This window comes from Sardina pilchardus, chromosome 7, assembly GCF_963854185.1.
Source record: "Sardina pilchardus chromosome 7, fSarPil1.1, whole genome shotgun sequence".
Classification (NCBI taxonomy): domain Eukaryota; kingdom Metazoa; phylum Chordata; class Actinopteri; order Clupeiformes; family Clupeidae; genus Sardina; species Sardina pilchardus.
The window spans coordinates 5,932,734-5,955,666 of NC_085000.1; the positions used below are offsets into that span (position 1 = coordinate 5,932,734).

A 22,933-nucleotide genomic window follows, 5' to 3' on the forward strand; every position below is an offset into this window, starting at 1 on the left:
TGGCCAAATGACCTCGCGAGAGTTTGTGGATTCGGGGGGCGCCTTCGGGAAGTGACAAAACCAAAAGATTTGCTTGTGTAGCAAAGTTGCGCAGGGGAAGGCAGAGACGAACGGGACGGTGTTTGAATCGTGAATCATGTTCATTGGCCTTGTCTTATATCGTACGGGTTGACTATAATCGACTTTTACAGGCATGCATTTGTAATAAACTATTTAAGATTGAGCATTAATTCGTTACATTGAGGATACATTCGACGCATTTTCTTTGCCTCGGTTGCAAGAAGTTACCATCGAAGTTAGCTGGTTAGCCTGCACACCCGATCCAGGAAAAGGAGAAGTTACCTACTCGCCAGTGGTTTTCTCTGCAGGAATGTCGCAGCCAGAAAGTCCCCCGTTCTATCGACAAGAACTTAACAAGACTGTCTGGGAGGTTCCATGCCGATACCAGAAATTGACCCCAGTTGGTTCTGGTGCATATGGATCAGTATGGTAAATACTACTGTTTGTCTTTGTTTGCGCTATGCGAGATTGCCTCATTCATTCAGACCTCGCCACACGTTAGCATCTGTGCTAATGTGATAGGACTGAGTAATCATGGCTTCACTTGCCAGTTAGCATGGCCTTTGTGACTTTATTAGACAGAAATGGTCGGACATCATGATGCTACAGCAGTTACATTCTGACGCGTTCGTTAATTTACCGAAAGTGAACGTAGTTTGGAAAAGCAGTAATTTAATACTTCTTTGGTTAACATGGCATGTTGGCCAGCTACTACCCACAAGTTTTCAACAACGGCTAGTCAGCTAACGTTGTGTCTGGAGGTGGAGTTTGTGCAATTTTTGGATTGTCTTGTGAATATGATAGATAAACGAAATAACATGCAAAGCACCTATTGTGTTCAGCCAACCAAGCCAAACATATAATGTCCATTTCCTGTTTAAGATAGGATACTCGAATAATGGAGCAATGTTACTGTGTCACACTTGACGTGGACGCCCATGAAATGCACGGGTGCATGATTGTCCAATCAACTTTCAAAGAGATAGTTTACTAAACAGTACAGATATCATTAGTGACTTTATTGAACATGTGAAAGCCTCAAGGACATAGCTGTGACGCAACATTGTGCGTATTTCTAAGGAACATTTGGACTTGGTCTGGATGTGAGTGGGACATCTGTTCCTGTACGTCCAGTGATGTCATTCCGCTCCTTGTCTGGAGTGACTCATATCGCTACTAGGTCATGATTCACTGTTGTGGTTCCCCTCGAAACCACTTGTAAGCGTCGTAGTCCTCTTAACCTATTTACAAGATTCACTTGTTTATTCCTGGCTCAGTGTATGTTTGAGACTCAGCGATGTTATGCAGAGCTTTAGTCACAACATCTTCTCACAATTTCACAGTCTTGTTTGTGGCTCTTCAGGAAATGCCTGCACTGGACAGATACGTGCGTGCAGTGTCATTTCTGGAAAAGAAACAACTGGAAGTTGTCAAAAACGTTGCAGATTATTAGGCCTATTACGACGTCGGCGACACTGATCAATTTATTTTTTCATTATTATTATTATTTTTAATGCACCCCTTACACAGTGGGAGGACACCGTGCCATATTTGCAGATCAGACTTGCAGGTCTGAATTTAATCTACTTAATTAGAGGAATAGGGCTGTTTGAACATCAGGGTCTTTCAGGGAGCTCCTCCATATGCCACTAGTCTATTTTGTGTGCTTGTGCAGAGTTGAATCAACAGAGTGCTAGGCAACCAGGTAACCAAGATCATATAACGGGCTGTGCTCCTGCCTACAATATCACCTGTCTCATTTTACGGTTGGATCTTAGACCAGATTTGTCTAATGATGCCTCACTTCTCTCTTTTAGTCATGTGCTGTCACGCTGTTACTTTGTCATTCTATGTTGTAAGTTAGTTCTGGATAAAAGCCTCCACTGAAAGGTTCCTGGTAATATGTTAAGGTCATTGTGTGTTTGTCCACACGTCATACCAGTCGTATCTGAGTGGTGCCCAGATTTTCGACCCGAATCATAGATGTGTTTTAGTTTCACAAAGTCGACATCAGATGTAGGCTCTAATTTTTAGACAGGGCTTCCATCACTACTAGTTGAATGTGTTCCTTCATGACTTAAATTGACTTAAATTGTATATTGCATCCTGCGTCTTGCCTGTGCCTGTTGGGGTGTCCACGACCATGACAACCTTGACAGGGACAACAAGGCCGCACTCCTCCTCCTTTTATGTTATTGTTGAGTGCTGCACTTGAGAGCAAAGAAAGCCAATAAAGCTGATTCTGATACTGATGTGTTGCGTGGCTTGCGCCTTCATGACTTAAACGTTGCCACATCTGGATGAGCGTCCGAGCTGTGAATGTTTACACATGAGAGGGGAGCAGAAATTAAGAGGCTCACTGGCTAGAGACAAGGCCGATTGCTATGAGGTGTAACTTACATACACTTTAAAAGCTTGCTGTTATTTCCTGTTTTGTTCTTGTGCAACTTCCCTCTTTTAGTGGTGTGTGTGTGGTGGGCCCTGGTGGTTTGCAGAGATTAGTCTATTGGTGTGTTGCACTTTAAATTCATGTTATTCAGGACATTCCCGTCTTGCATTAGCCTAGTTTTGCTTCCTGGTAATGTAAGCCTCGAAACCTTTAAAACCTTGTGTTACCACTACCAGTTGATATATATATATTTTTTTTCCCGAATGTGAACTTCTCGATTCTATACGGTAATAAAGGCTTTCAGGGGTATGCTTGAATGTGCATGGTAGTTGATGAACATGATGCCCATTTGTCTTGCAGTTCTGCGTACGATGAGAATACAATGCTGATGGTTGCCGTGAAGAAGCTCTCGCGGCCCTTCCAGTCGATCATCCACGCCAAACGCACCTACAGGGAGCTGCGGCTGCTCAAACACATGAAACATGAAAACGTAGGTTTTGCTTTCTCTTGTAGTCTCTTCTTCTCTGTCATTCCTGTCACTCCTGTCACTCACTGCATTTCTCTCTCTCTCTCCCATTTCTTTTCATCTGTTTTTTTGTTCCGTTTCACATGCCCAGAATCGAAATTGAAAGCTTCATTGACATTCTTGACATGATATTGTAGTGACTGTAACTTCAGCTACAGAACAAGTAGACTCTACTTGCACATTCCCCCCCATGTTATTCAGAGAGTTATGCAAGTCCACATAACTGTAATTTTTTCCTGTTCCACTGCCTCTATTCCTCTACTACTCTATGTACACCTGTTAGCCTCTTCATTGCTCTCTGGGCCGGACATGCCCAGACTGAGACATTATCAGTGTCTAAATTAACTCTTCTGCTTTATCCCTTCCAGGTGATTGGTTTGCTGGATGTCTTCACCCCTGACACCAATGTGGATGACTTCAATGATCTGTGAGTGGCTGGCATCTCTCTCTCTCTCTCTCTCTCTCTCTCTCTCTCTCTCTCTCTCTCTCTCTCTCTCTCAAAGCACAAGGTTGTGTGAAGAGATGCTTTGCACCAGAGAACAGAGCCTATTGCTTTGAGGCAGTGGCCATTTGTGGCCCTACTTAGGTGTGCGTGTTTCTTTGAGTGGAAAGCACATTTGTACAAACATGGCGTGACACCAAGCCTCTGTGAGGATGCGTAGATGTTTACTTGTCTGTTAGGAGGATAGAAGGTGTGAAGACCACAAACCCTACACTCAGCACAGATGGCCGCTCCTTCTCCCCTAATCAGAACATGTTTGTGATGTGTGCTTGACATCAGCAGATCGTAGCTTCTTCAGGAAAGCAAAGGAAACAAATTGTTGTACATTTTTATGTACATTATTTTAACATCATGTGCAAGTCTTTGTGCAAAAAAATGCTTTACTGACCAAGCTTTCAGTCGTTAGACCTTGGTCCTTGCTTGCTCAGTGAACATTTTTTGCACAAAGACTTGAAGTGTGAACATTATGTGCGAGGAAATTCTCAATATTTTTGGAAGTGATAAATATTTCAAGATAATCACAAATAATAGTTGTTTTCCCCCTCCATTCACTATATTATTCACTCTTTACCACTTCTTAGCAAGTTCTATTACAGTGAAAGATATCCTGTTTCCAGATAAACTGAAGCTTGTGGTTTTTGATTCCCCTCCTCCCCTTTCGGGTGAAGTGAGCGGGATGGTTTCAGTTGTTGTCGCTCACGACTGCATGATGTTTCTGCTGCTGCTGCTGCTGCTGCTGCTGCTGCTGCTGCAGTGGTTTGGATGACCTTGGCCAGAATGCCATGATCTCTGTTCCTTACTGACAAAAGTGGTCTTATTCAGTCTCGGTAATGGCTCATTTCCCTGTCCAGATACCACCGAGGCAACCAAAGAGTACAACATAAGAGGTGAAAAAGATCTTCTGTTATTATCAGGACATAAAGTGCTCAAGCACTGTGCCAGGATTCATTTGTGAGCAAGGCCATTTGAGATTTGATTTTAATAGATAATTATCGCGACTTCGAGAAGGTCTGATAATTTCATGCCCGGCCATTTTCCTTGTTTGAAACCCTGTACTAAACCATCAGCAATGGGATGTGAGGCCTCTATTCGTGCCTTAGAACCAGATGACCTTTGAACTCTGACCTACACTAAACATGCACAAGTCAGTCACCCGAGGTCATGCCCCTGGGTGCTCCTGTGCTAAAACGCTGAATGGCGAGCAATGTGCACAGGGTGCCAACATGCCATGTTTCCTCTGGCAGAGAAAGAGAGAGGGGGGGCAGAGTGGCATCCACGACTCCACTAGCTAATAAACACACCAACAGGCTCCCTCCTGTCATGCACCCACCTACCAGCTCTGCCTCCACCCCAAAACATGAGCTCTAGTTTCCACATTCGCGTCCAGCCAGCATGCCGCACCATGCAACTATTTCCAAAGGAATGTAGGCGGGCTCCATAATCCCTGTGAGAGGATGGTGAGAGTTCATTCTACAAACCTCATACCCAGAGAGAGAGAGAGAGAGAGAGAGATACAGAGAGAAAGAGAAAGAGAAAGGGAAAGGGAGAGACTGGGACAGCGAGGGGACCCGGGGAAACTCCACTGCCCAGACCAGATGAGGGGGGCATCTGGTGAGCCATAACCTAAAGACAGTTCTGTGAGCCATAACCTAAAGAGAGTTCTGTGAGCCATAACATAAAGAGAGACTGTGAGCCATAACCTAAAGAGAGACAGTTAAAGCTGAGGGGTTGGGTGTGTGTGGAAGGGGAAGAAACTTGGAATAGGATATGGGGGTAAGACTACTACTGACGAGACAAGGGGGCATTCATATGATCTAAGGAGAGTGTAAGAGGGAGGTGGAATCCTGGGGCATGAGTTTGGTTTGGACAGAGGGGTGGAGCACTGAGTCTAGGTTGCAGTTTTGAGAGTCATGTTTAGAGAGAGAGAGAGAGAGAGAAGGACAGGAGAGGAAAGGAGTAATGGATGAAGGGAAGTCCACTGACTAGAGGGAGAAGGGGCTTTCCGGTGACGTTGCATCCAGCGAGAGCAGGAGAGAGAGAGGAAGTAAAAGGAGGAGGACAGGGGCAGGTGGGGACTTGTAAGGCTGATTCTGAGTCACATCAAATTCATTTTAGGGTTAGTCCCAGAGCCATAGATAGAGAGAGTTGCGACACTCTTTGATGTTGCCGCCACGATCAACAGTTCCAAAAAAAACCGTGCTGAATGGCTGAATCGCAGGAGGGTGGGATGTACTTCTGATGCTGGAAGGTGTAATCAATTAACTCATTGACTACTGACCAAGAGATTGGCTGTAAACAGTTCCAAAAGCCCCATAACGAGGAAATAGCCTGGAAAAAGCGCTGCCATTTTTTCCTATGGAGGTCTATGGGAGTGTCGCCACTCTGTTTTATCTACCGCTCTGGTTAGTCCCTAAAGTCCCTCCACTTGGCGGCCATATTGCAGCACACTTTGGGCACTTTTTGGTCATCTATTTTGGGCAGAACTGCCTGTGCACAAGGCCCCACGACACCAACCTCACTCCAGCGACAAGATCGCAACACGTGATTGGCATATATTCACAACACACCACATGATTGGCACGATGTAGTCACATGTCTGCTTTTGGCCGCGAAAGGGGCAGGGTATGTGTAGACCACTGCCATATTGGTGTTACAAACCAACCCCATGCATTTCTATGGAGGATTCTTTGAGTGCTGTGTCTCCTCATTAGAAAGTTGCTGGCCACATGGTCTCAGCTGCTTCCAGAAATACAGTATGAGTCACACAGAGAGGAGCAGGAGGAGGAGGAGAGGGAGGTGGTAGTGGAGGCGTGGAAGCTGCAATAGGCACCCCAGCTCCTCTTATCTGTTTCCCTTCGCTCTTTCTTTCTTTCTTTCTTTCTTTATCTTTCTTTCTTTCTTTGTCTGTCTCTTTCTCTCTCTGTCTCTCTCTTTCTCTGTCTCTCTCTCTGTCTCTCTCTCTCTTTTTCACACACCCTCACTGTCTGTTTTTGTCTCTGGTTCTCAGTTTCTTCTCCCCTCTCTTCTCTCTCTCTGCACGCTCATGTGTCACCTTCTCTCTCTGCAAAGTGCATCCGGGGGCCCCCTCTTTTTCTGTTCTCGCCCTCTCTGTATCTCTCTCTTCTCTACTCCTCGTTTCTTTCTCTTCCCCAGTTGTGCCTCCTCCTCAGAGCAGGAGCCAGATAAACAGTGGGAGGGTTGCCAGAGAACAGAGTCGGGAGGGGAGGGGCGGGCCAATTGGAACCAGAAGGGATCTCCCTAAAAATACCTAGATTTTCCAGTCCCACTATGAGTCTGTGTGTGCTTGTGTGTGTTGTTCATTTGTTATGTGTATGTGTGTGGGTGGGTGTGTGCGTGCGTGCGTGCAGAGGTGGCAGTAGTGTGTTATGGTTTTGGATATTATGGCATGTGTGTTTACTGCAAGGACAAATAGCAGATGTGATGCCTGGCCCAGTTAAGACTTTGGCTTTGTGCTCGCCAGTGTTTTCCAAAGTAGCTAGTGCATGCATACCCCACCCTGCAGCGCCATGAAAGGCCTGCAGCACTATGATTAGAAAGCATTGTTAGTTCTGCTTTAAATCAACACTGAGGTAGAAGTGCTGCAGTGTGTGTGTGCAACCGCTGTTGCACTGTGTGCTTGAGAGGTGGTGAAGGAGAAAGCTGGCCGGAGATAGAGAGAAGAGAGCTATTGACACATAGAAGTTTTGCGATGTTTGCACTGGCAGCAGACATAGGCTAGGCTCTGTTGCAGCATGTCACACTTGTCTGTGTAAGCATATATCCTGTCAGAGATAGATTAATAGAAAACATTCATACCAGAAGATCTGCTTCACCAACGGGCCTGCCAGTTGCTCAATATAAGATTCGGCACCGCCTGCGTCTTGACTAATTTAATGTAGTTACAACTTTTAGCTGAAATCTCGCAAAGGCATGGGAACTCTGAGATGTTGCAGTGATGGAACATTTAAAGACCAATCTCATTATTGACGTAGTTCAGTGAGGTATTTTCCAGCACTGGGCGGATTTTCTGTAAAATATGTTTTGGATTAGTTTTGCCTAACGTGTTGTCTTTTAGGGCATTATTAGATTTATCAAGAGCAAACTCTTCAAATGGAGAATCTTTCTTTCTAAAAAAAAAACAGCAGCAACTGAAGTGGACACTCAGGTCAGAGGGAGGACAAGGGCAATTCAGGAGTGTCCAGTTGAGCTGGATGGCACATATTTGGCATTATTCACAGTGTTTCCTAATAGCAGCAGCAGCAGCGGCATGGCAAAGGTGGAGGGATTGACTGATTCGACCAAAGTCAGGATGAGGATGAGATCAGGAGCAGGGTGATTGTTGTTTGTTGGTCATGGTGAAGGTGTCATGGTTGGCACTTGGGCACAGCCTGTGAATAGTCATCTGCCACGGCTCCAGTAGCGTGTGTAGCTCAAGAGAGGGCTGGCAGTGGAGTGGAGCAGTCAATTATTTGCTGTGTTCCCTGACTGTTGCCGAGGCTGAGTACCGGCATGCATCTGATTGAGGAGCAGAGCTGCTCTTTGTGTTCCGAGTGCTCTGCTATCCAGCCTGGGTAGACTTGTGTGCACCAGCAGCAGGAGCAGGAGCTGGAGCAGGAGCAGGGGCTCATTTGAAACAAGAGGAGTCTCTGAGAGGAGGGTGCGTTGTAGAGAGGAGTAGCTGTCGAGCTGTGCTGGCCTCCTGATGACTCTGCTCGTGAGCCCGCGAGGTGGAAAACTCCAGAGTGGGAGAGCGAGAGTGGAGCCGTTGTTGTTCTCTGTGTTTCCTGGCTGCCCTGCCTGTCCCCCTGCCCGCCCGCCCGCCCGTGCGGGCCCCTCTGCGGGGGCGTCTGGCCAGGGAGACGAGGCTCCCATCGCTTAGTCACTGCGCCTCGCTCTCCGACAGGAAACCCGCCCACGTCGGCGACCAAACCACCCCACCCCCACCCCCGTCTCAGGCCCGCAGAAACACACACAGCGCAGTTCACAGGCAGCCGCTGAAAGCGACCCCTGTGCGTTTGAAGGCGTAAAGTGACCCCGGGGGAGTTGATAATGGCTTACGGTGGAGTTCTCAGAGAGTCGAACTTCCTGCTCTTTTTAGCAGGCTGTGTGGGAGGCGCCGTGTTAGATTGAACAAGTGAAACCAGGACAGCTCTCTTAATATGGCATTTCCTCCGGTGCGCATGTATTTGCATCGGAAGAAATGTGTTATGTAACAGCCGTTTGTGTGTTTGTTTAATGGAACTTCCATCCTGTAATGCTAGCTTGATCATACCATAATAGAACATGCCATTCCAAGACCCTCGGAAGCAAATGTGCACTTAACAGGCCCTCTGTTGTTGTTGCCAAATTGGGAAGTGGGTGTCAAAAAGGGAAGTGTTTTCCTGTGACACGTACACCTCGCTTCCTCCCTGACTTCCCCCCCCCTCCTCCTCCCTCCCGCAGTTACCTGGTGACCCACCTGATGGGCGCCGACCTCAACAACATCGTCAAGTGCCAGAAGCTGACGGATGACCACGTGCAGTTCCTCATCTACCAGATCCTCCGCGGCCTTAAGGTGAGCGGACCCTTCTCACACCACCCAAAGGCTGCAGCACGCTAGGCATCCTCTAAAAGCCAACATGCGTAACGCGTGAAACCCAACCCCACAGACCAGTACCGCACATCTCTGTTGAGGCTATTTATAATCCTCTCCACCGTAGCATGGGGCTCAGTGCCTCCAGTATACTCTAACAAACATTGTTGAGAACTTGTATTGAGTTCCTCTATAACATGCAATGGCTACTTTTAATGAACATACAGTAAAGCGACCATGCGCTTCCCTGGGACATAGCATGATACTGTCATTTCTCACATTTCCCAACTATTACCCGCAGCTTATGCATTGATTTTGACAAATTTCTTGAGCTATGAGATTGATGCACGAGGGCAGTTAATATGGTATTAATATGATTTTTTCCCCTTTTCTTTAACCTGCATAAAACACTGTCTTGCTGCTTTTGCACAATGCAGCCGATAGACAGGAAATCACTGTATTTGTTCAGGACTCTTAACCCCTCATTAGTGAGTGTTGGATTTATCTCATGTAAATATTGATCGTGTCATCACGGTTTTGTCTTTTACAGTATATCCACTCGGCAGACATCATTCACAGGGTGAGTAACTAACTTATCAGATCCAGTTATGTGTTATGATCATGAACTTGATGCACTTGCTGTAACATTAAAGTGGGAAGTGAGATTTCCTAATAAAAGTATGTCATCTTCAATCTCTCTATCTCTTGCTCTCTCTTGTTCCTCTCTCTCTTTCTCTCTTTCTCTCTTCCTCCCTTCCCTTGTGTAGGATCTGAAGCCCAGTAATTTGGCTGTGAATGAGGACTGTGAGTTGAAGGTGAGTGAAGTGGCTATACAATAGGTGCTTAGCTGGGAAAACAAACCTGTACACAAACATACAGCGAGATACAGTACACACACCTATTTGGCACGTGCACACACACACACACACACACACACACACAGACAGACACACCTTTGAAACCAGTCCTGTGAACTTCAGTACATGACTGACTGGCATAATTCTACTGATTTTACAGGTTACTGACAGGGCCTTGGGGCGGAACCACTTCCTCTCTCACACTCTTTGTCTATTCCTTTGTGTTGTTTATCTGTGTATTCATTCATGTGTGTGTTTGTTCATTTGCTCGTTCCACCATCTCAGATCCTGGACTTTGGCCTGGCCCGACACACAGACGATGAGATGACTGGCTATGTGGCGACGCGCTGGTACAGGGCACCTGAGATCATGCTCAACTGGATGCACTACAACATGACGGGTACAACCGGCTCTGCCTTGAGGCCACTGTAGAATTGCATACACAACTGCATTTATTATACGGCTCTGTACCATGCTAGAGCGAGGACGCTCTATTGACAAGAATGGGATTGACTCCCAACGTTCTACGGTAAAATTAATTAATGTAATTACAGCTGCAGACATAAAACTTAAAAAAGCACTGAGAGAGCGCAAACCTCCACCAAGGGAAAGCATAACCGCCTCCAGGATCCAAACGATGACACGGCTCACTCCTAAAACTCAATTTCTTCCTTTAGGCATTTCAGACCTTCCCTGAAAATTTCATACAAATCCATCCATAACTTATTGAGTTATCTTGCAAACAAACAGACAAACAAACAAACAAACAAACCCCTATGAGAGCATAACCTCCTTGGTAGTCCGGTCACTTCCTGCAATGGAACTTTCAAAAGTGAAAGCAGACGCTTGATCAGCTGTGTTCTAAAGAATGTTTGATTCAAGTTCAGTGTGTGTTGCAAAAGCCACGACGAACTGGTTAAAATTAAATGTAAAGAGACGCATCACGTGAAGTTTATTTTTTCGTTTGGGCAAGTAGCCGTATAATAAGTGAGATAATGAATGGAATGCTGGTCATTATCGGTAAAATAAGTTCCTTCATGGCGAAGCAAGTCACTTCCGATGGTGTGTCAGGATCCAGTTTGCTCTATCTGGACTTATTTCCTGATAACGACCGGCCTTCCATACCCTTACATATTTATATGTGCACAATTTATACATTTTGTAAACATAACTCTTACAATTCCATTGTTGTGCTTTCATATCTTTGTGTTTATGTGGAACCCTCTACGTGGTAGTGGACATTTGGTCGGTTGGATGCATCATGGCGGAGCTGTTGACCGGGAGGACCTTATTCCCTGGCACTGACCGTATCCTTTAGACTCTCAGTGTTCCGCTGCTCCCTCACTGGACTAGCTTCTCCGTGTTCCCCTGCTCCCTCACTGGACTAGACCGCCCACAGCCCTCTGTTTGTTTACACGTTGTGGTTAGCTGTGCTCATATAGAAAACAACTGTTGTCATTCACCCACCGAGCTGTTGCCCTCTGCTTCCTCATCTAGCAGGGCTTCAAAGGAAATGGGATCCATGCATCGCACTTGGTTACAGCTTGTGCAACATGCCATACCTCCCCCCCCACCCTCTCTCTCTCTCTCTCTCTTTCTCTTTCCTATCTCCTCTCTCTTTATGTCGCTCTCTCCCGCTTGCTCTCTCTCCCCCCCTCCCTCCCCCCTTCTCTCACAGTGGATCCTTCTAATGTAGTGTTTTCACTTCCTGATGTGATGTGGCTGATAATATAGTAGATGTTTTGTTCATTGATAACCATCTTGTTTATGCTCTGATAAACTGAATTAACAATGCTTGCCCACTTACATAAAATGGCACTCTTAACACAAGCCTGTGATCTTTCCTCCTTCTCCTAATAGTAATCCAGCTGTTGGCTGTCTGCGACCTGTAACATTACCAGTCTGTTAACTTGTTGTTTAGGAAACTTCTCAGCTATGTGCTTCCTTGTCATTGTGATTCCAGCGTCAACACCAAACCTGTTTTCTCCCCGTGCTCCAGCTCACCTGATGGCCACCTCTGAACACATTTTTTTCCCCCTCTCCTGTAGGCTTCATAAAGCATGTTAAGCCCTTGTCATATTTCACCCTCCCTCACAGCTGCCTGTCTGCTTGCCTGTGCTTCCCCAGAATGCACCATTCTGCATCCTCCCTGTTGAACTGAGACCAGGTGCCCTGCATGGCTGTGCTTTTCTTCAGAAGAATGGCTGTCACAGCTTACTTAATCTTCCTTTGAAAGGCAGACTGCGTGTCTCCTCTATTAGTGGGTGGCACAGCTGACCTGTCACTGAACTACCTGGTTTGGTTTGTGGGGTTTTCTTTTGTTTTTGTTTTTTGTTATTATTATTGTTCCTGGTCACACCAAGGCCACACAAGCCGTGAGCGGCGATGCTGTGTGTGTTTTGATTGACAGGAGTGGGCGACGGCTGCGGTTTGTTGTTTCCTTGAGTCGTCCGTAGATATTGATCAGTTGAAACTCATTATGCTGCTGGTGGGAACCCCGGGGCCTGAGCTGTTGATGAAAATCTCCTCCGAGTCTGTGAGTGCCACTGCTCGCTCGCCGCCTCCAGAGTTGACTCGTTCTCTTTTTGCCGCACTGGAGCTGTGTGTGTGTGTGTGTGTGTGTGTGTGTGTGCACGAACAATAACACACACCATTTTCTTGCAGCTTGCTTTGCCTGAAGTGCTGTCGTCGCCGCCTCTGTGTCCTTTCTGCCACAGAATCAAAGCACACTGAAATGAGAGCAGTGGCTAAAATGAAACTGAATGGATTGCTAACGGACTTTGTCCTCAGATTTTGCTAACAATAATCTGTGTCCTTTGTGTCACTTTGCTTGTGATTTGCATGCTTTACCTTTTCTCAGACCCCCCCCCCCCCAGCCAGCCAAATCCCCTGTCCCTATTCCTGTCCAAAGCGCAAAGATGCCCCCTCTGTAAATTACTGACAATGAGCAGGTGTGTGTGTGTTGGAGAGTCAATGCTTGTGTTGTGTTGTTGACCCCCTTGACCTGGGCCTCAAAGACATAAACCAGCTTCAGCAGATTATGAGGCTGACTGGGACACCTCCCGTCGCATTCATAAATAGGATGCCTAGTATGGAGGTGAGGACACACACTCAGGCCCGGACACACACACACACAAATGCATACAGACACAGACACACACACGTACACACATACTCGGGGCACATGCATGCATACACTCAGGACAGCACACGGACATAGACACACACACACACACACTCATGCACACGTGCACACACTATCAGACACATGCATACACACACACACACACACACACACAAATGGACATGCATGCATACACACACGCGTCTGTAAAGTTATTTATTGCCTTTTCCCATCTGTAAGTTTGAGTTATATATTCTTAAGGAAATAAAAAGGTATATAAGAAGTTAAGGAGGCAAGAATAACCCATTCTGGACTTTTGTTTTAGTCTGGGGTCTGTTCTTTAACCTAGTTGATCACTCCCTCACTCTCTCTCCCTCTCTTTGTCTCTCACTCTTTTCCTCTCTGATTTCCCCTCTTGTCTGCGCCTGTGACTATGTTCATTTGCTTGTAATAGAAGACGCACGTGTCGCTGCCAACACAAATATTTGTCTGCTCCGATTGCCTGCTTGTTGTCCTTCTCGCTGCATTAATGCAGAAATGTTGCATTACTAACCAGCCATTAGAGTGTGAGGCAGTAAGCCGTGCAGTGGCTCATAAGCACTTAGACAGTCCCAGGAGCAAAGCTAATGGAGATAATCTTGTGATGTAGCCACAGGGTATTTAATGGCCAGTTGCCTTGCAACTGGATAGTGGTATTAGATAGCCACTCTAATTTCGGTCTGTACATATACAGTATATAATAAAGGAGGGATAGGAACAACTTGCAAACATAACATCTTAGCATTAGGATACCTGTACTTTTTTATTGTTGAGGAAGCTTAGGATTTAGATAATTAAAGCATTTAAAATACAAAAACAAGTTTGCATATCGTTATATCTAGATGATCTCTTCATCTTAATGTATCTGTCATATTCAGTGTCATCTGTTTTTGAATGGTCTTGGTCCCTTTTGTGGCACCGAGTTGAAACCAAGACCAGGAGAACAGTGATGTTTAATATGAAGTCAGTGATGGTGAATAGTTCACCTGAGTTTCTTCTGTTTTACACTGTACAGTTACACATGTCTTCTATCTATCCCATCTCGTAGGCCAGGAACTATATCAACTCCTTACCACAGATGCCAAAAAGGAATTTTGCTGATGTGTTCATTGGAGCCAACCCAATGGGTAAGAGTACTGCACAACCCTAGACCTCTGCTCAGTTGTAAACCAATCCACACAGACATCGCCCCCTGCTGGCCCAGTCCTGCACCAGATTAGAGCCGGAGCCATTTCATGTTGTGGGCTGGGTGTTGGAACATAAGTCACGTATGCGGGTGCTAGCTTGGCATCACTCTCTGCAGTTTATAGTTACACGAGCAGCAACACATTCAGAGGTCCCCCCGGCAATGTAAACTTCCTGTTTAGCGCGATAAGCTTCCTGCTATGCTGTGGTATGCTCAAGTTCAGAGAGGGGAAGTATCTGTTCTCAGCCTTTGCTCTTCTTCACGTTAACCTGCCAGCTATGATTGAAGGAGCTGGTAAATCCTCTTCATGCACCAGTCCTATAATACATTAATTACCAGAAAAAGATGAGTAAGAATAAGCAATCCTTGTGCTTTCCTGTTCTCAGATCTGATGTAAAGAGTGAGTCTAGTCTTCAGCAATAGCTAACAGGTCATCCCCTCGTGCAGCTGTTGGTGTCAGGATATTACTGAATGTCTTGCCGTGCAATGCAGTGTTAGCTATGGTGTAAATCGTGTAAACTTAAACACGTTGCTGATCAGCGTGCACTCGAGATCATGTGGTCAGATGATTGGGCTGTGGTTCAACTGTGTTGTAACGCTCTGGATTGTGGTGAATGAATTTAAAATCACACAAGTAAATACATGGAGTATTAGTCAGTTATTTGTTTGTCCCAAAGCAAGAAAACAGATACAGTTGTAGTAGTAGTAGTGGTGACAATGCTAATAATTACATGTACATAGATACAGTCAATATGTGATTGTAAGGTATGCTGAGTTGTCTGCAATCTGTTGTGTGTTTGTCTGTTGAACACCAGCGGTGGATCTGCTGGAGAAGATGCTGATTCTGGACACTGACAAACGGATAACGGCGGCCGAGGCGCTGGCCCACCAGTACTTCGCCCAGTACCACGACCCGGAGGATGAACCCGAGGCAGAACCATACGACCAAAGCTTTGAGAGCCGCGAGCTTGAGATTGATGAGTGGAAACGTGAGTCTAGCTCTGCAGCCTCCTCTGTCAGACATTACATCGTCGTCATTTCCATGAAGTCATGAAACAGATGATTAAACACGCTAGTGCCAGTTGAGCCATAGGAACATACAGGAAATGTAAACTTGGGTAATAACTTACTTTCATTGTAACTGTGTTTCCTGTTGAGAAATGATGGACACGGTTCTAGACCTACAATTATTTTTTTGACGAACGAATGGTCATGTGGTTTCTGTGCATCCTGATTCTTTGTGTGTTGTGTTTGTTTATGTTGTTGTTTACAAGTAGAAATAACAAATACGACAGAGTAATGAAAAAAATAACAAGAAGTCTGAATCCATTGCAGTATTGCAGTAAAAGTTATGTCAGCCTTGTTCAGGTGCATTCCTTCACCTATTAGAGATTCTGTGGAAGGGCCTTCCATGGTTTCACATGAATGTCTGATGGGGAAAAAAAGCCAAAGGATAAACATTCCAGAGAAAACCTCTCCCCTCAACGTGTTCTCACAGCAATATTTTTCTAGCAAATGTAGTCACCCCTGCTACATTCTGTCACTGACTCCATATTTCCCATGCATTAGTACAACTCAAATGTAAAGATACCAGAAAGTACATTACCTTGCTTAGTATTTGGGCAGTAAAAAAATATGATACATCCATAACTTTGTGCAGCTCAAATGACTTGTTGTAGTTGTTTTTCCCCAGGATGAAAAGTTCTTGTTATTTCCTTTCCTTGTGGAATGTTCTCTTTGTTTGAGGTAGTGATCATTTCTTGCTTTGTGTTCTTTTCCCATCAGGCCTCACCTTTGAAGCGGTGCAGAGTTTCGTGCCACCTGTCTTAGATGAGGATGAGATGGAGTCATAAGGTCAGAGGCCAGGCAGGGGTGAAAGGTCAAAGAGAGTTGGCCTGGATCAACAGACCTGGCTGTGGAAAGACCTCCATACCCTACTTCACACAGCCTCGCCGAACCTAAAGAATCATTGAAGTGCCTCGCATTGCTCTTGGGTGTTTCGTTTTAGTGTTTTTTCTTTTTCTTTTCTTTTCTTTTTTGGTCCTTTGTTTTAGGTTTGTTTATAAAAATCAAGCTTCAGCCAACTCAGTTTGTCCGTCCTTCGACAACAAAGACACATAGGGAAAGAGTAAAAGAAAAGGGATGTTTTAGAAGTTGCGTCTTCTGTCAGATGAGCCCTGGCGCTAGCTAATTTTTTTCGAAGAGGCCAATGTGAAGTCAAACCACTAATTTGTAAGAGGGAAGTGCTTTTATGATTGTTGCTGATCCTTCCCCACCCCCCCATTTATTTGCTCTTTCCTCTAAAACCTCTTGTTGAATATTTGTTTGGAAAGCACAATATTTGAATGTATGTTCTTGTATGCTGGTGACATTCAAATGTTGAATTTTTGTAGCCTCCATCTTAGCTGTAGCTCAGTAGCTTGTAATATTTTTCTCTGAAATTGTAAGCCTATGAAATACTTTGTACAATTCTACTAAGTGAGAGGATGTTAGCATATTGCCCAGAGTAGTCTGTAGGTGACAGAGTAATGAAATGATCCCCTTTAGTCAAGGTTTAAAACTGACCTGAGCCACTGTAGGTTGGGGTAGCAGTGAAATACACTAATGCATACAGCGTGTATCATTGGTCCCAAAAGAACTAATGTGTAAATAGAGGTTCCAGCTTTTTAAAAGTGTTTTAATCCCCTTTGTTCCTTCCTGTATGTTACTCCATCAAACAATCTCTGTATAGGCCTGTGTCTGTGTGTGTGTGTGCGAGCTCGTACACGTGTGTGCGAGTGTGTGCGAGTGTGTGTGTGTGTGTGTGTGTGTGTGTGTGTGTGTGTGTGTGTACGGGGTATGAATGTGTGACAAGGATTTGAGCTGTTATTTTTAGAGTGCAAAGAGAAATATCAGATGAATGTCAAAAGATGGAAATAGAAAGGAATATTTATACACTGTTTAGGTGATATTTATGAACTGGAGTGAGTATGTGTCTCTGTGGGCTTCTCTCCATGCCTGCTTGTAGTGTGAATACAACCAAGAAATTGTTTACTAAATAATAAAGACAATTATTTTTCACCAGATATGTTTCGCCTTGTTTGCTTCTTGAGTGTATTATTATTGAACTTCGATGAAAGGTAGCCCATGCTGAAGTAGCCTCGCTCACTTCACATGAATAGCTTACACCACTAGATGGAACTATTTAGTCTGTATGACTTCAGAGATCAGTCAATTATGTTAAGCAGGTGTAATATAACTTTGTTGTCAACATTCCTATAGAAGAAAATAGCCTGTGTAGCAACAGGACATTGTTTGGTAGTTTGTAATTACGTTTAGACTCACATCGTGTGATATTATATAGGAGTAGGCTAATGTCACGCAATTTAGTTAGTGTGATGGTGTGTTAAGTGGACGGGGCGTGATCAAGAAGGGCGACTGGAGAGATTGGCGTGAACTCCTCTTGGATCACGCATGCGCCAGTCGTTCGAGAGCACGAACGAATCACCACAGGGCCATCATGGAGAGAAAAGGTAATCCTCAAAAACATTCCCCCTGCATGTACAAGTATTATATATGTTAACCTTTTGTCTTGTAAGTGTAGCTAGGTAGAGAAAACCGTGATACTACAGTTCAGTGCATTCGTTCATATGTTTAACTTGTGGTGTTTTCTTAAAATGAATTGGGGAAGACATGCGTTTGTTCCTCAGGATCTTGTTAACGCTAGCCAACCTAGCTAACGTCACACACGAGACTAGCTAGAGAGCTAGCGTTAGCTTGGTGTCTTGCTAACGGGTGTGTTCCCAAGTTATGCTGTGAAAGCACATCGCTAACGTTAATCGTCTGTTATGGCTAGCCTCAACATCAATACCTCAGAACACTTCGAATTCAATCATCTGTCAGTTTAACAGTAAGAGAGGCATTGCCATTAAATGTGTATCCGATATGCTTTTACACATCGCACCGCATCAACAGCAAATTTATAGGAAAGTTCACCACTAGCAAACCATACTAAAAGCTGCACATTAACGTTAGCCATCATAGCCACAATGGGTGACTTAGCCATAGCAGGTGACGTTAAATGGTCGGTAATGGGCCATAATAGGAATCTGTCGGCAATGGAATGAAATGTACTGCCTTCAGATGTGAGCCATTTATTTTGAAGTTTACCGGTGAATGCTATTATTTGTGTTCGATCATTTTAACTATTATCTTAATATTACCAAGTGAGCTTGACGTTGACGTTACTATCAATAAGATAGCCTAGCTTGCTTTAGCCATGCAACGTCCCAGTTGCTTGGTTACTGGAAAGCCAATCCAGCGGCATAATTTGGTTAGCAAGTTGGCCTATAATATTTATGACAATTATTGCATTTGTGAATTTGGGTCAAAGACTGTCATCAGCACAACGTTCACGTGGGAGGTGCAGTAAGCAATTGATGGCTAAAGTTCTATACCAACCGGTCTGCATTTTGGTAATTGGAATTCAGTCATGTAACTTAAGTCACTACTTTTATCCTCAAGTCTGCGCAATGCACGGCTAGATTAACGTTGGTTAAGATTGGATCAGACCTCCAGATTGTGTTTCAATTGCATTCGATAACGAACCCACAGACGGAGTCAGTTACGATTGGAAGTAATGAGCACAAATATAACGAGCTGCTGGCAGTTAAATATCGTAATTGCTTAGGTATTTGGAGTTTAACAGCTACAGAGGTGAAAAGGGAAGATGAACTGCTACCGAGTTGCCGACTATTCTGATTTTTAGAGTAATTGTGTTTTAATGTGCTTCTTATTTACAGTTTTGGCGCTGCAGGCTAGGAAGAAACGGGCCAAGAAGAAGTCCACCAAGAAGTGAGTTTTCCTTTATATCTCACCCTGCCCTCAACACAACTGGCTTGCCTTTTCACTTCATTTACGTGACAGCTGATCTTCCAGACAGCCAGGCTAAGCAAACAGAGGGGCCCAACAGTCATTGCAACCAAAAAAAGAACCAAACCTAGAGCACTACCGGTATAAGATAACAGCCCTTCCAAGACTCTTATAGGTCCCACCAGAAATGTTTTAGATATGTAATTGTCAGAGAATGAACATACTGTGGTCAGTGGACATATAGAAATATATACTGAGCTTAGTGTTGGTAGTGTATCCGTCTTCAAGGTTAAAACTTTTGTAACCTTCTCAAGTTGCATCAGTCAGTTTTGTTATGATTCCAAATGAGAGATGTGGGCTCGGCAGCCTTTATGTTTGACAGATCCTCTTGCAGAACTTTTTTTATGAGCAGTACTGTTGTGTCCCTGATTATGTATGCAGTGCCACTCCTGTAGTTTGAGAATCATTGCGGGGAACTATGAGGTGATCTCATTGGTATGTGGCAAGTGTCAGTTTCCTAACCCACTTTTTCTCCATGATGGCATCAGTCACTTTAAGTTGTCTACGAAGATTAGAGCCAACCTTTGCATGAGCTGACTTGTATGTGTGGCAGCGGTTGTGAGCTGTGGTGACTTGAGGTTTTGAGTCGGACCAACGTGTGGTTCTGTCTTGATGAGAAGGCATGTCTTGTTTCCCCTTTCTCTGGCTTTGTCTTGCATGTTTGTTCCAAGTCCACATTGATGTTTGGACTTCAAAAACACCGTGCTTGTTTTGTTTTTGATTCTGGCCAAGCGAGCCAGCCTGCGAAGACTCGTGCTTGAGGACTTGAGGGGAATGTTGTATTTGTGATTTTTTTTGTTGTTGTTGTTGAGTCATGTGGCTTTAGTTGGCTCTTGTCTGGACACAAGCAAAACTGAGAGGTGTTTTGGATTTTGTTGTTCAACTGAAATGATCTCGACTAGCCTGTGCTGATTTCACAGATGTATTATGTTATGATGTGTGGTGGTGATTGAGGCCTTATCAGACAGCTGGTGAGGATTTGTACAGATCTGCCTGCACCCTCAGTCCATTTTGCTTTGCTCCCAGGTCTTCATGGTTTTCATTCATCCCAATTGACCTAATTTTTGGGATTCTGCATTAGCTAAATCAGATATTTTTTACGTTATGGAGAATGTTCACCACATAGAGTTTAATTGGGTAGATCTAGAGCCGGTATACACTTGGGATTAATTTTTCAGCAGGCGTGACACAGAAGGAGGTTTTAGAAGCCCTGGTTCGGATGATACAAATGGTTACAGGCTATTGATTGAGTAAATAGCAGGCTTTCAGCTCTTCGGAATAAATTGAGAAGGACTGTTAGAGCATTGCTGATTTGTGAGACAAATTTACGGATAGATCACTTGGGATACAAAGTGCTAAAGGACTGCCTCGTAAACACATAAACTCTCATACACACACGCACACACACACGCACGCACAGACACAAACACACACAGTCCACTGGCAGAGCCCGGAAGACATGATGTGCCAGGGAAAGGTCATGGGTACGCGTCCCAAGGAACACTGCCACGGCTGCTGCTTAGCTGCCTTTTCTCACACACACACACACACACACATACACACAGGCCAAATTTACAGCCAGTCACCCGTCACCATATCCAGAAGCTGTAGGGAAGTCAGGCCAGTGTTGTCCTGTGAGGGCTCTGTTGTGTGGTCGATTAGAGCTGCTCTGTCCTAGATAGGAGCAAACACTGGGATGGAACTGGCGCTGATTAAGTATGGATCCACCGGGTGGGTTATTGACTTCAGCATATTAGAGGCCCATAAAGACAATTGCTACTAGGACCAGTGCATTGTTTTGCTATTCTAAAAGCAATCAGGAAACTTCACATTTTTAATGTTGAAATCGTCTAGACTAGTAAGATCTAATCTCATATCTCAAACTTACAGCCTGATGTAATTTAACCAGAGCAGTCATCATAAGAGGGGTTATAATTATCATATCATACCATCAAAATATAACTCATAAAACTATCATAAAAACTCAGTTCAGCTCCTGGATGTCTGCCTTGCATGTTTCATCAATTCCTGCTCCACACTCAAAAAACATTAGTGTTATCATCATCATCATCATGCTATTGATGAGCTAAACCAAGAGAGTTCAGCTTGTCAGCACCACCACTGTTGGTGTTGAGCCTTGCCTGTTGCTATATATTTATATTTATTTATTATATTTTTTTGGTTTTGTAACCTCCAACCAATGCCCTTCCCTAGTCTGGGTATCCTCTAAAGGGATCCATTTAAGATAGTGTCTCCAATTAAGGGCAAAAGATTAGCCCACCCTCTCCTTATTGGCTTGCTGATGGGTCTGGCTGTTATCTGTAAGTCCAGGCTTTCTCAACAGATTATCACCAGTCTAAACTGATCAGATGTATGGCATACCTCTGCTAATAGTAAATGACTTCAAGTACATACTGTTCTTGGCCCTGTGTGGCAGACCTGAACCTGAACCTGATCCTGAACCTGATCAGGACCTGATCCCCTGACCGTAGTCTCGGCTCTTCTCTTTGTTGTACCTCACCTGCCTGCAGACTCGGCAAACCACTTCATGCTTACACTCACCTGTATATAGGCAGCGCCAGACTGTATAACCTGAAGTCCTGGGTTGACTGATGACAAATACAATAATGCATTAAGTAAATAACTTTGCTGGAAAACATCCAGCGCTGTTGGTCCCCTGGAGTATTATTTGGAGTAATCAAGTTTAGTTTTGCTTTACATTTCAGGGTGTCACATATTTGTTTGGGAGTCAGGCTGCCCCCACTTGAGCAGAGCCCTTTTTTTTAAATGTGTAATCACGGAATGGGCAGCTAGTGGTCGTGAGATGAATGTGACGAAAAATGTCATGGGCTTGAAATGGTGTAAACTCCCCGACTGTACCTTTTAATGTGCAGTGTATTTCACTCCCTCACTCTCCACCTCAAGCTGGTGTGTAGAGAGCGCTCTGTCGCCTAATGGCTGCCGTGCGTCACCCAGGTGGGTGCTATTTATTGGTGGTGGTTAGCGAGGTTCCCCTTTCACTGTGAAGCACTTTGGGTGTCTAGAAAGCAAAACGTAATATAAACGTAATTCGGCGGTGTTGTAATGTCTTGTTGTCCCGCAGGCCCCAGGGGAGCGTGAGAGGGGCGGTGCGGGAGCAGCGGGAGCAGCAGACTGAAGCAGCCCAGCAGGAGCCCGAGGAGGAGATCCTCGGCTCGGACGACGAGGAGCAGGAGGACCCTAATGACTACTGCAAAGGTGGGCTAAGCCTTCCCCTCCATATGGAGCTCAGAACAAATGGCTGCAGATATTTGATGTTCTGGGTGTTCAGTCTTCAGAATGTGTGTGCTGGTACTCACAAAGAGCGTGGTTCCGGCCCATGGTGTTCTTCTAGCAGCGCTGCCAATAGACCATATACGATAACAATGTACACTATATCGACAGAAGTATTGGGACTCCTGCTATTACACCCACAAGAACTTCAGTGACATCCCATTCTAAAGCCATGATCCATTCTACTGTCCTAAAGACAAAAGTTTTAGATTATTTGACACGGGTTAGATAATTGGGTTGCATGCCTGCTATGTTGGGATGGGCATCTCACCCCTCCCTCTAATGCCCTGCTTTCTTCCCTATTGTAGTGCTGTCTGTCACTCAGTTAGCATAGCAGGCATGCTAACTGTATCATGTCTACACTCATGGGTTCATTCTCAAGAGTGATGAGCATTTTAAATGGGCACTGCCCCACTGTGTTGTAAGTGATTTTAGCTAAGTGCTGATCATGTACA

At 44.8% G+C, this 22,933-nt stretch overlaps 2 protein-coding genes across 4 annotated transcripts in view; both read left to right on the forward strand.

The window, feature by feature from the left end:
• The first annotated feature begins 85 nt into the window (after positions 1–85).
• mapk14a (mitogen-activated protein kinase 14a) lies at positions 86–17,320 on the forward strand. 2 transcript variants are annotated; one of them, XM_062540498.1, is made up of 12 exons: positions 86–489; positions 2,810–2,939; positions 3,344–3,402; positions 8,920–9,031; positions 9,600–9,629; positions 9,817–9,864; positions 10,192–10,306; positions 11,142–11,213; positions 12,363–12,442; positions 14,118–14,196; positions 15,071–15,244; positions 16,041–17,320. In XM_062540498.1, exons 1-12 carry the CDS (start codon positions 371–373, stop codon positions 16,106–16,108), a joined length of 1,086 nt encoding a protein of 361 aa, XP_062396482.1. In that variant the 5' UTR covers positions 86–370; the 3' UTR covers positions 16,109–17,320. The 2 variants fall into 2 exon arrangements, with proteins under 2 accessions (XP_062396482.1, XP_062396486.1); XM_062540502.1 differs by lacking the exon at positions 12,363–12,442 and adding an exon at positions 12,924–13,003.
• A 358-nt stretch (positions 17,321–17,678) lies between these two features.
• The window catches only part of srpk1a (SRSF protein kinase 1a), a 22,942-nt gene continuing 17,687 nt past the window's right edge, over positions 17,679–22,933 (forward strand). Inside the window, exons 1-3 of one of the 2 annotated variants that reach the window (XM_062540504.1) lie at positions 17,679–17,767; positions 19,037–19,088; positions 22,270–22,403. In XM_062540504.1, coding sequence (XP_062396488.1) covers positions 17,755–17,767; positions 19,037–19,088; positions 22,270–22,403 — 199 coding nt within the window. In that variant the 5' untranslated portion in view covers positions 17,679–17,754. The remainder of the gene's footprint in view (positions 17,768–19,036; positions 19,089–22,269; positions 22,404–22,933) is intronic. The other variant, XM_062540503.1, reaches the window with a different exon arrangement.

Excerpts from the sequence above, each read along its gene's own strand:
- mapk14a (XM_062540498.1), top strand. The coding sequence starts at position 371 with ATGTCGCAGCCAGAAAGTCCCCCGTTCTATCGACAAGAACTTAACAAG. Across the intron at positions 490-2,809 it reads GGTGCATATGGATCAGTATG|TTCTGCGTACGATGAGAATA; the intron begins GTAAATACTACT and ends TTTGTCTTGCAG. Across the intron at positions 9,865-10,191 it reads ATGAGGACTGTGAGTTGAAG|ATCCTGGACTTTGGCCTGGC; the intron begins GTGAGTGAAGTG and ends CCACCATCTCAG.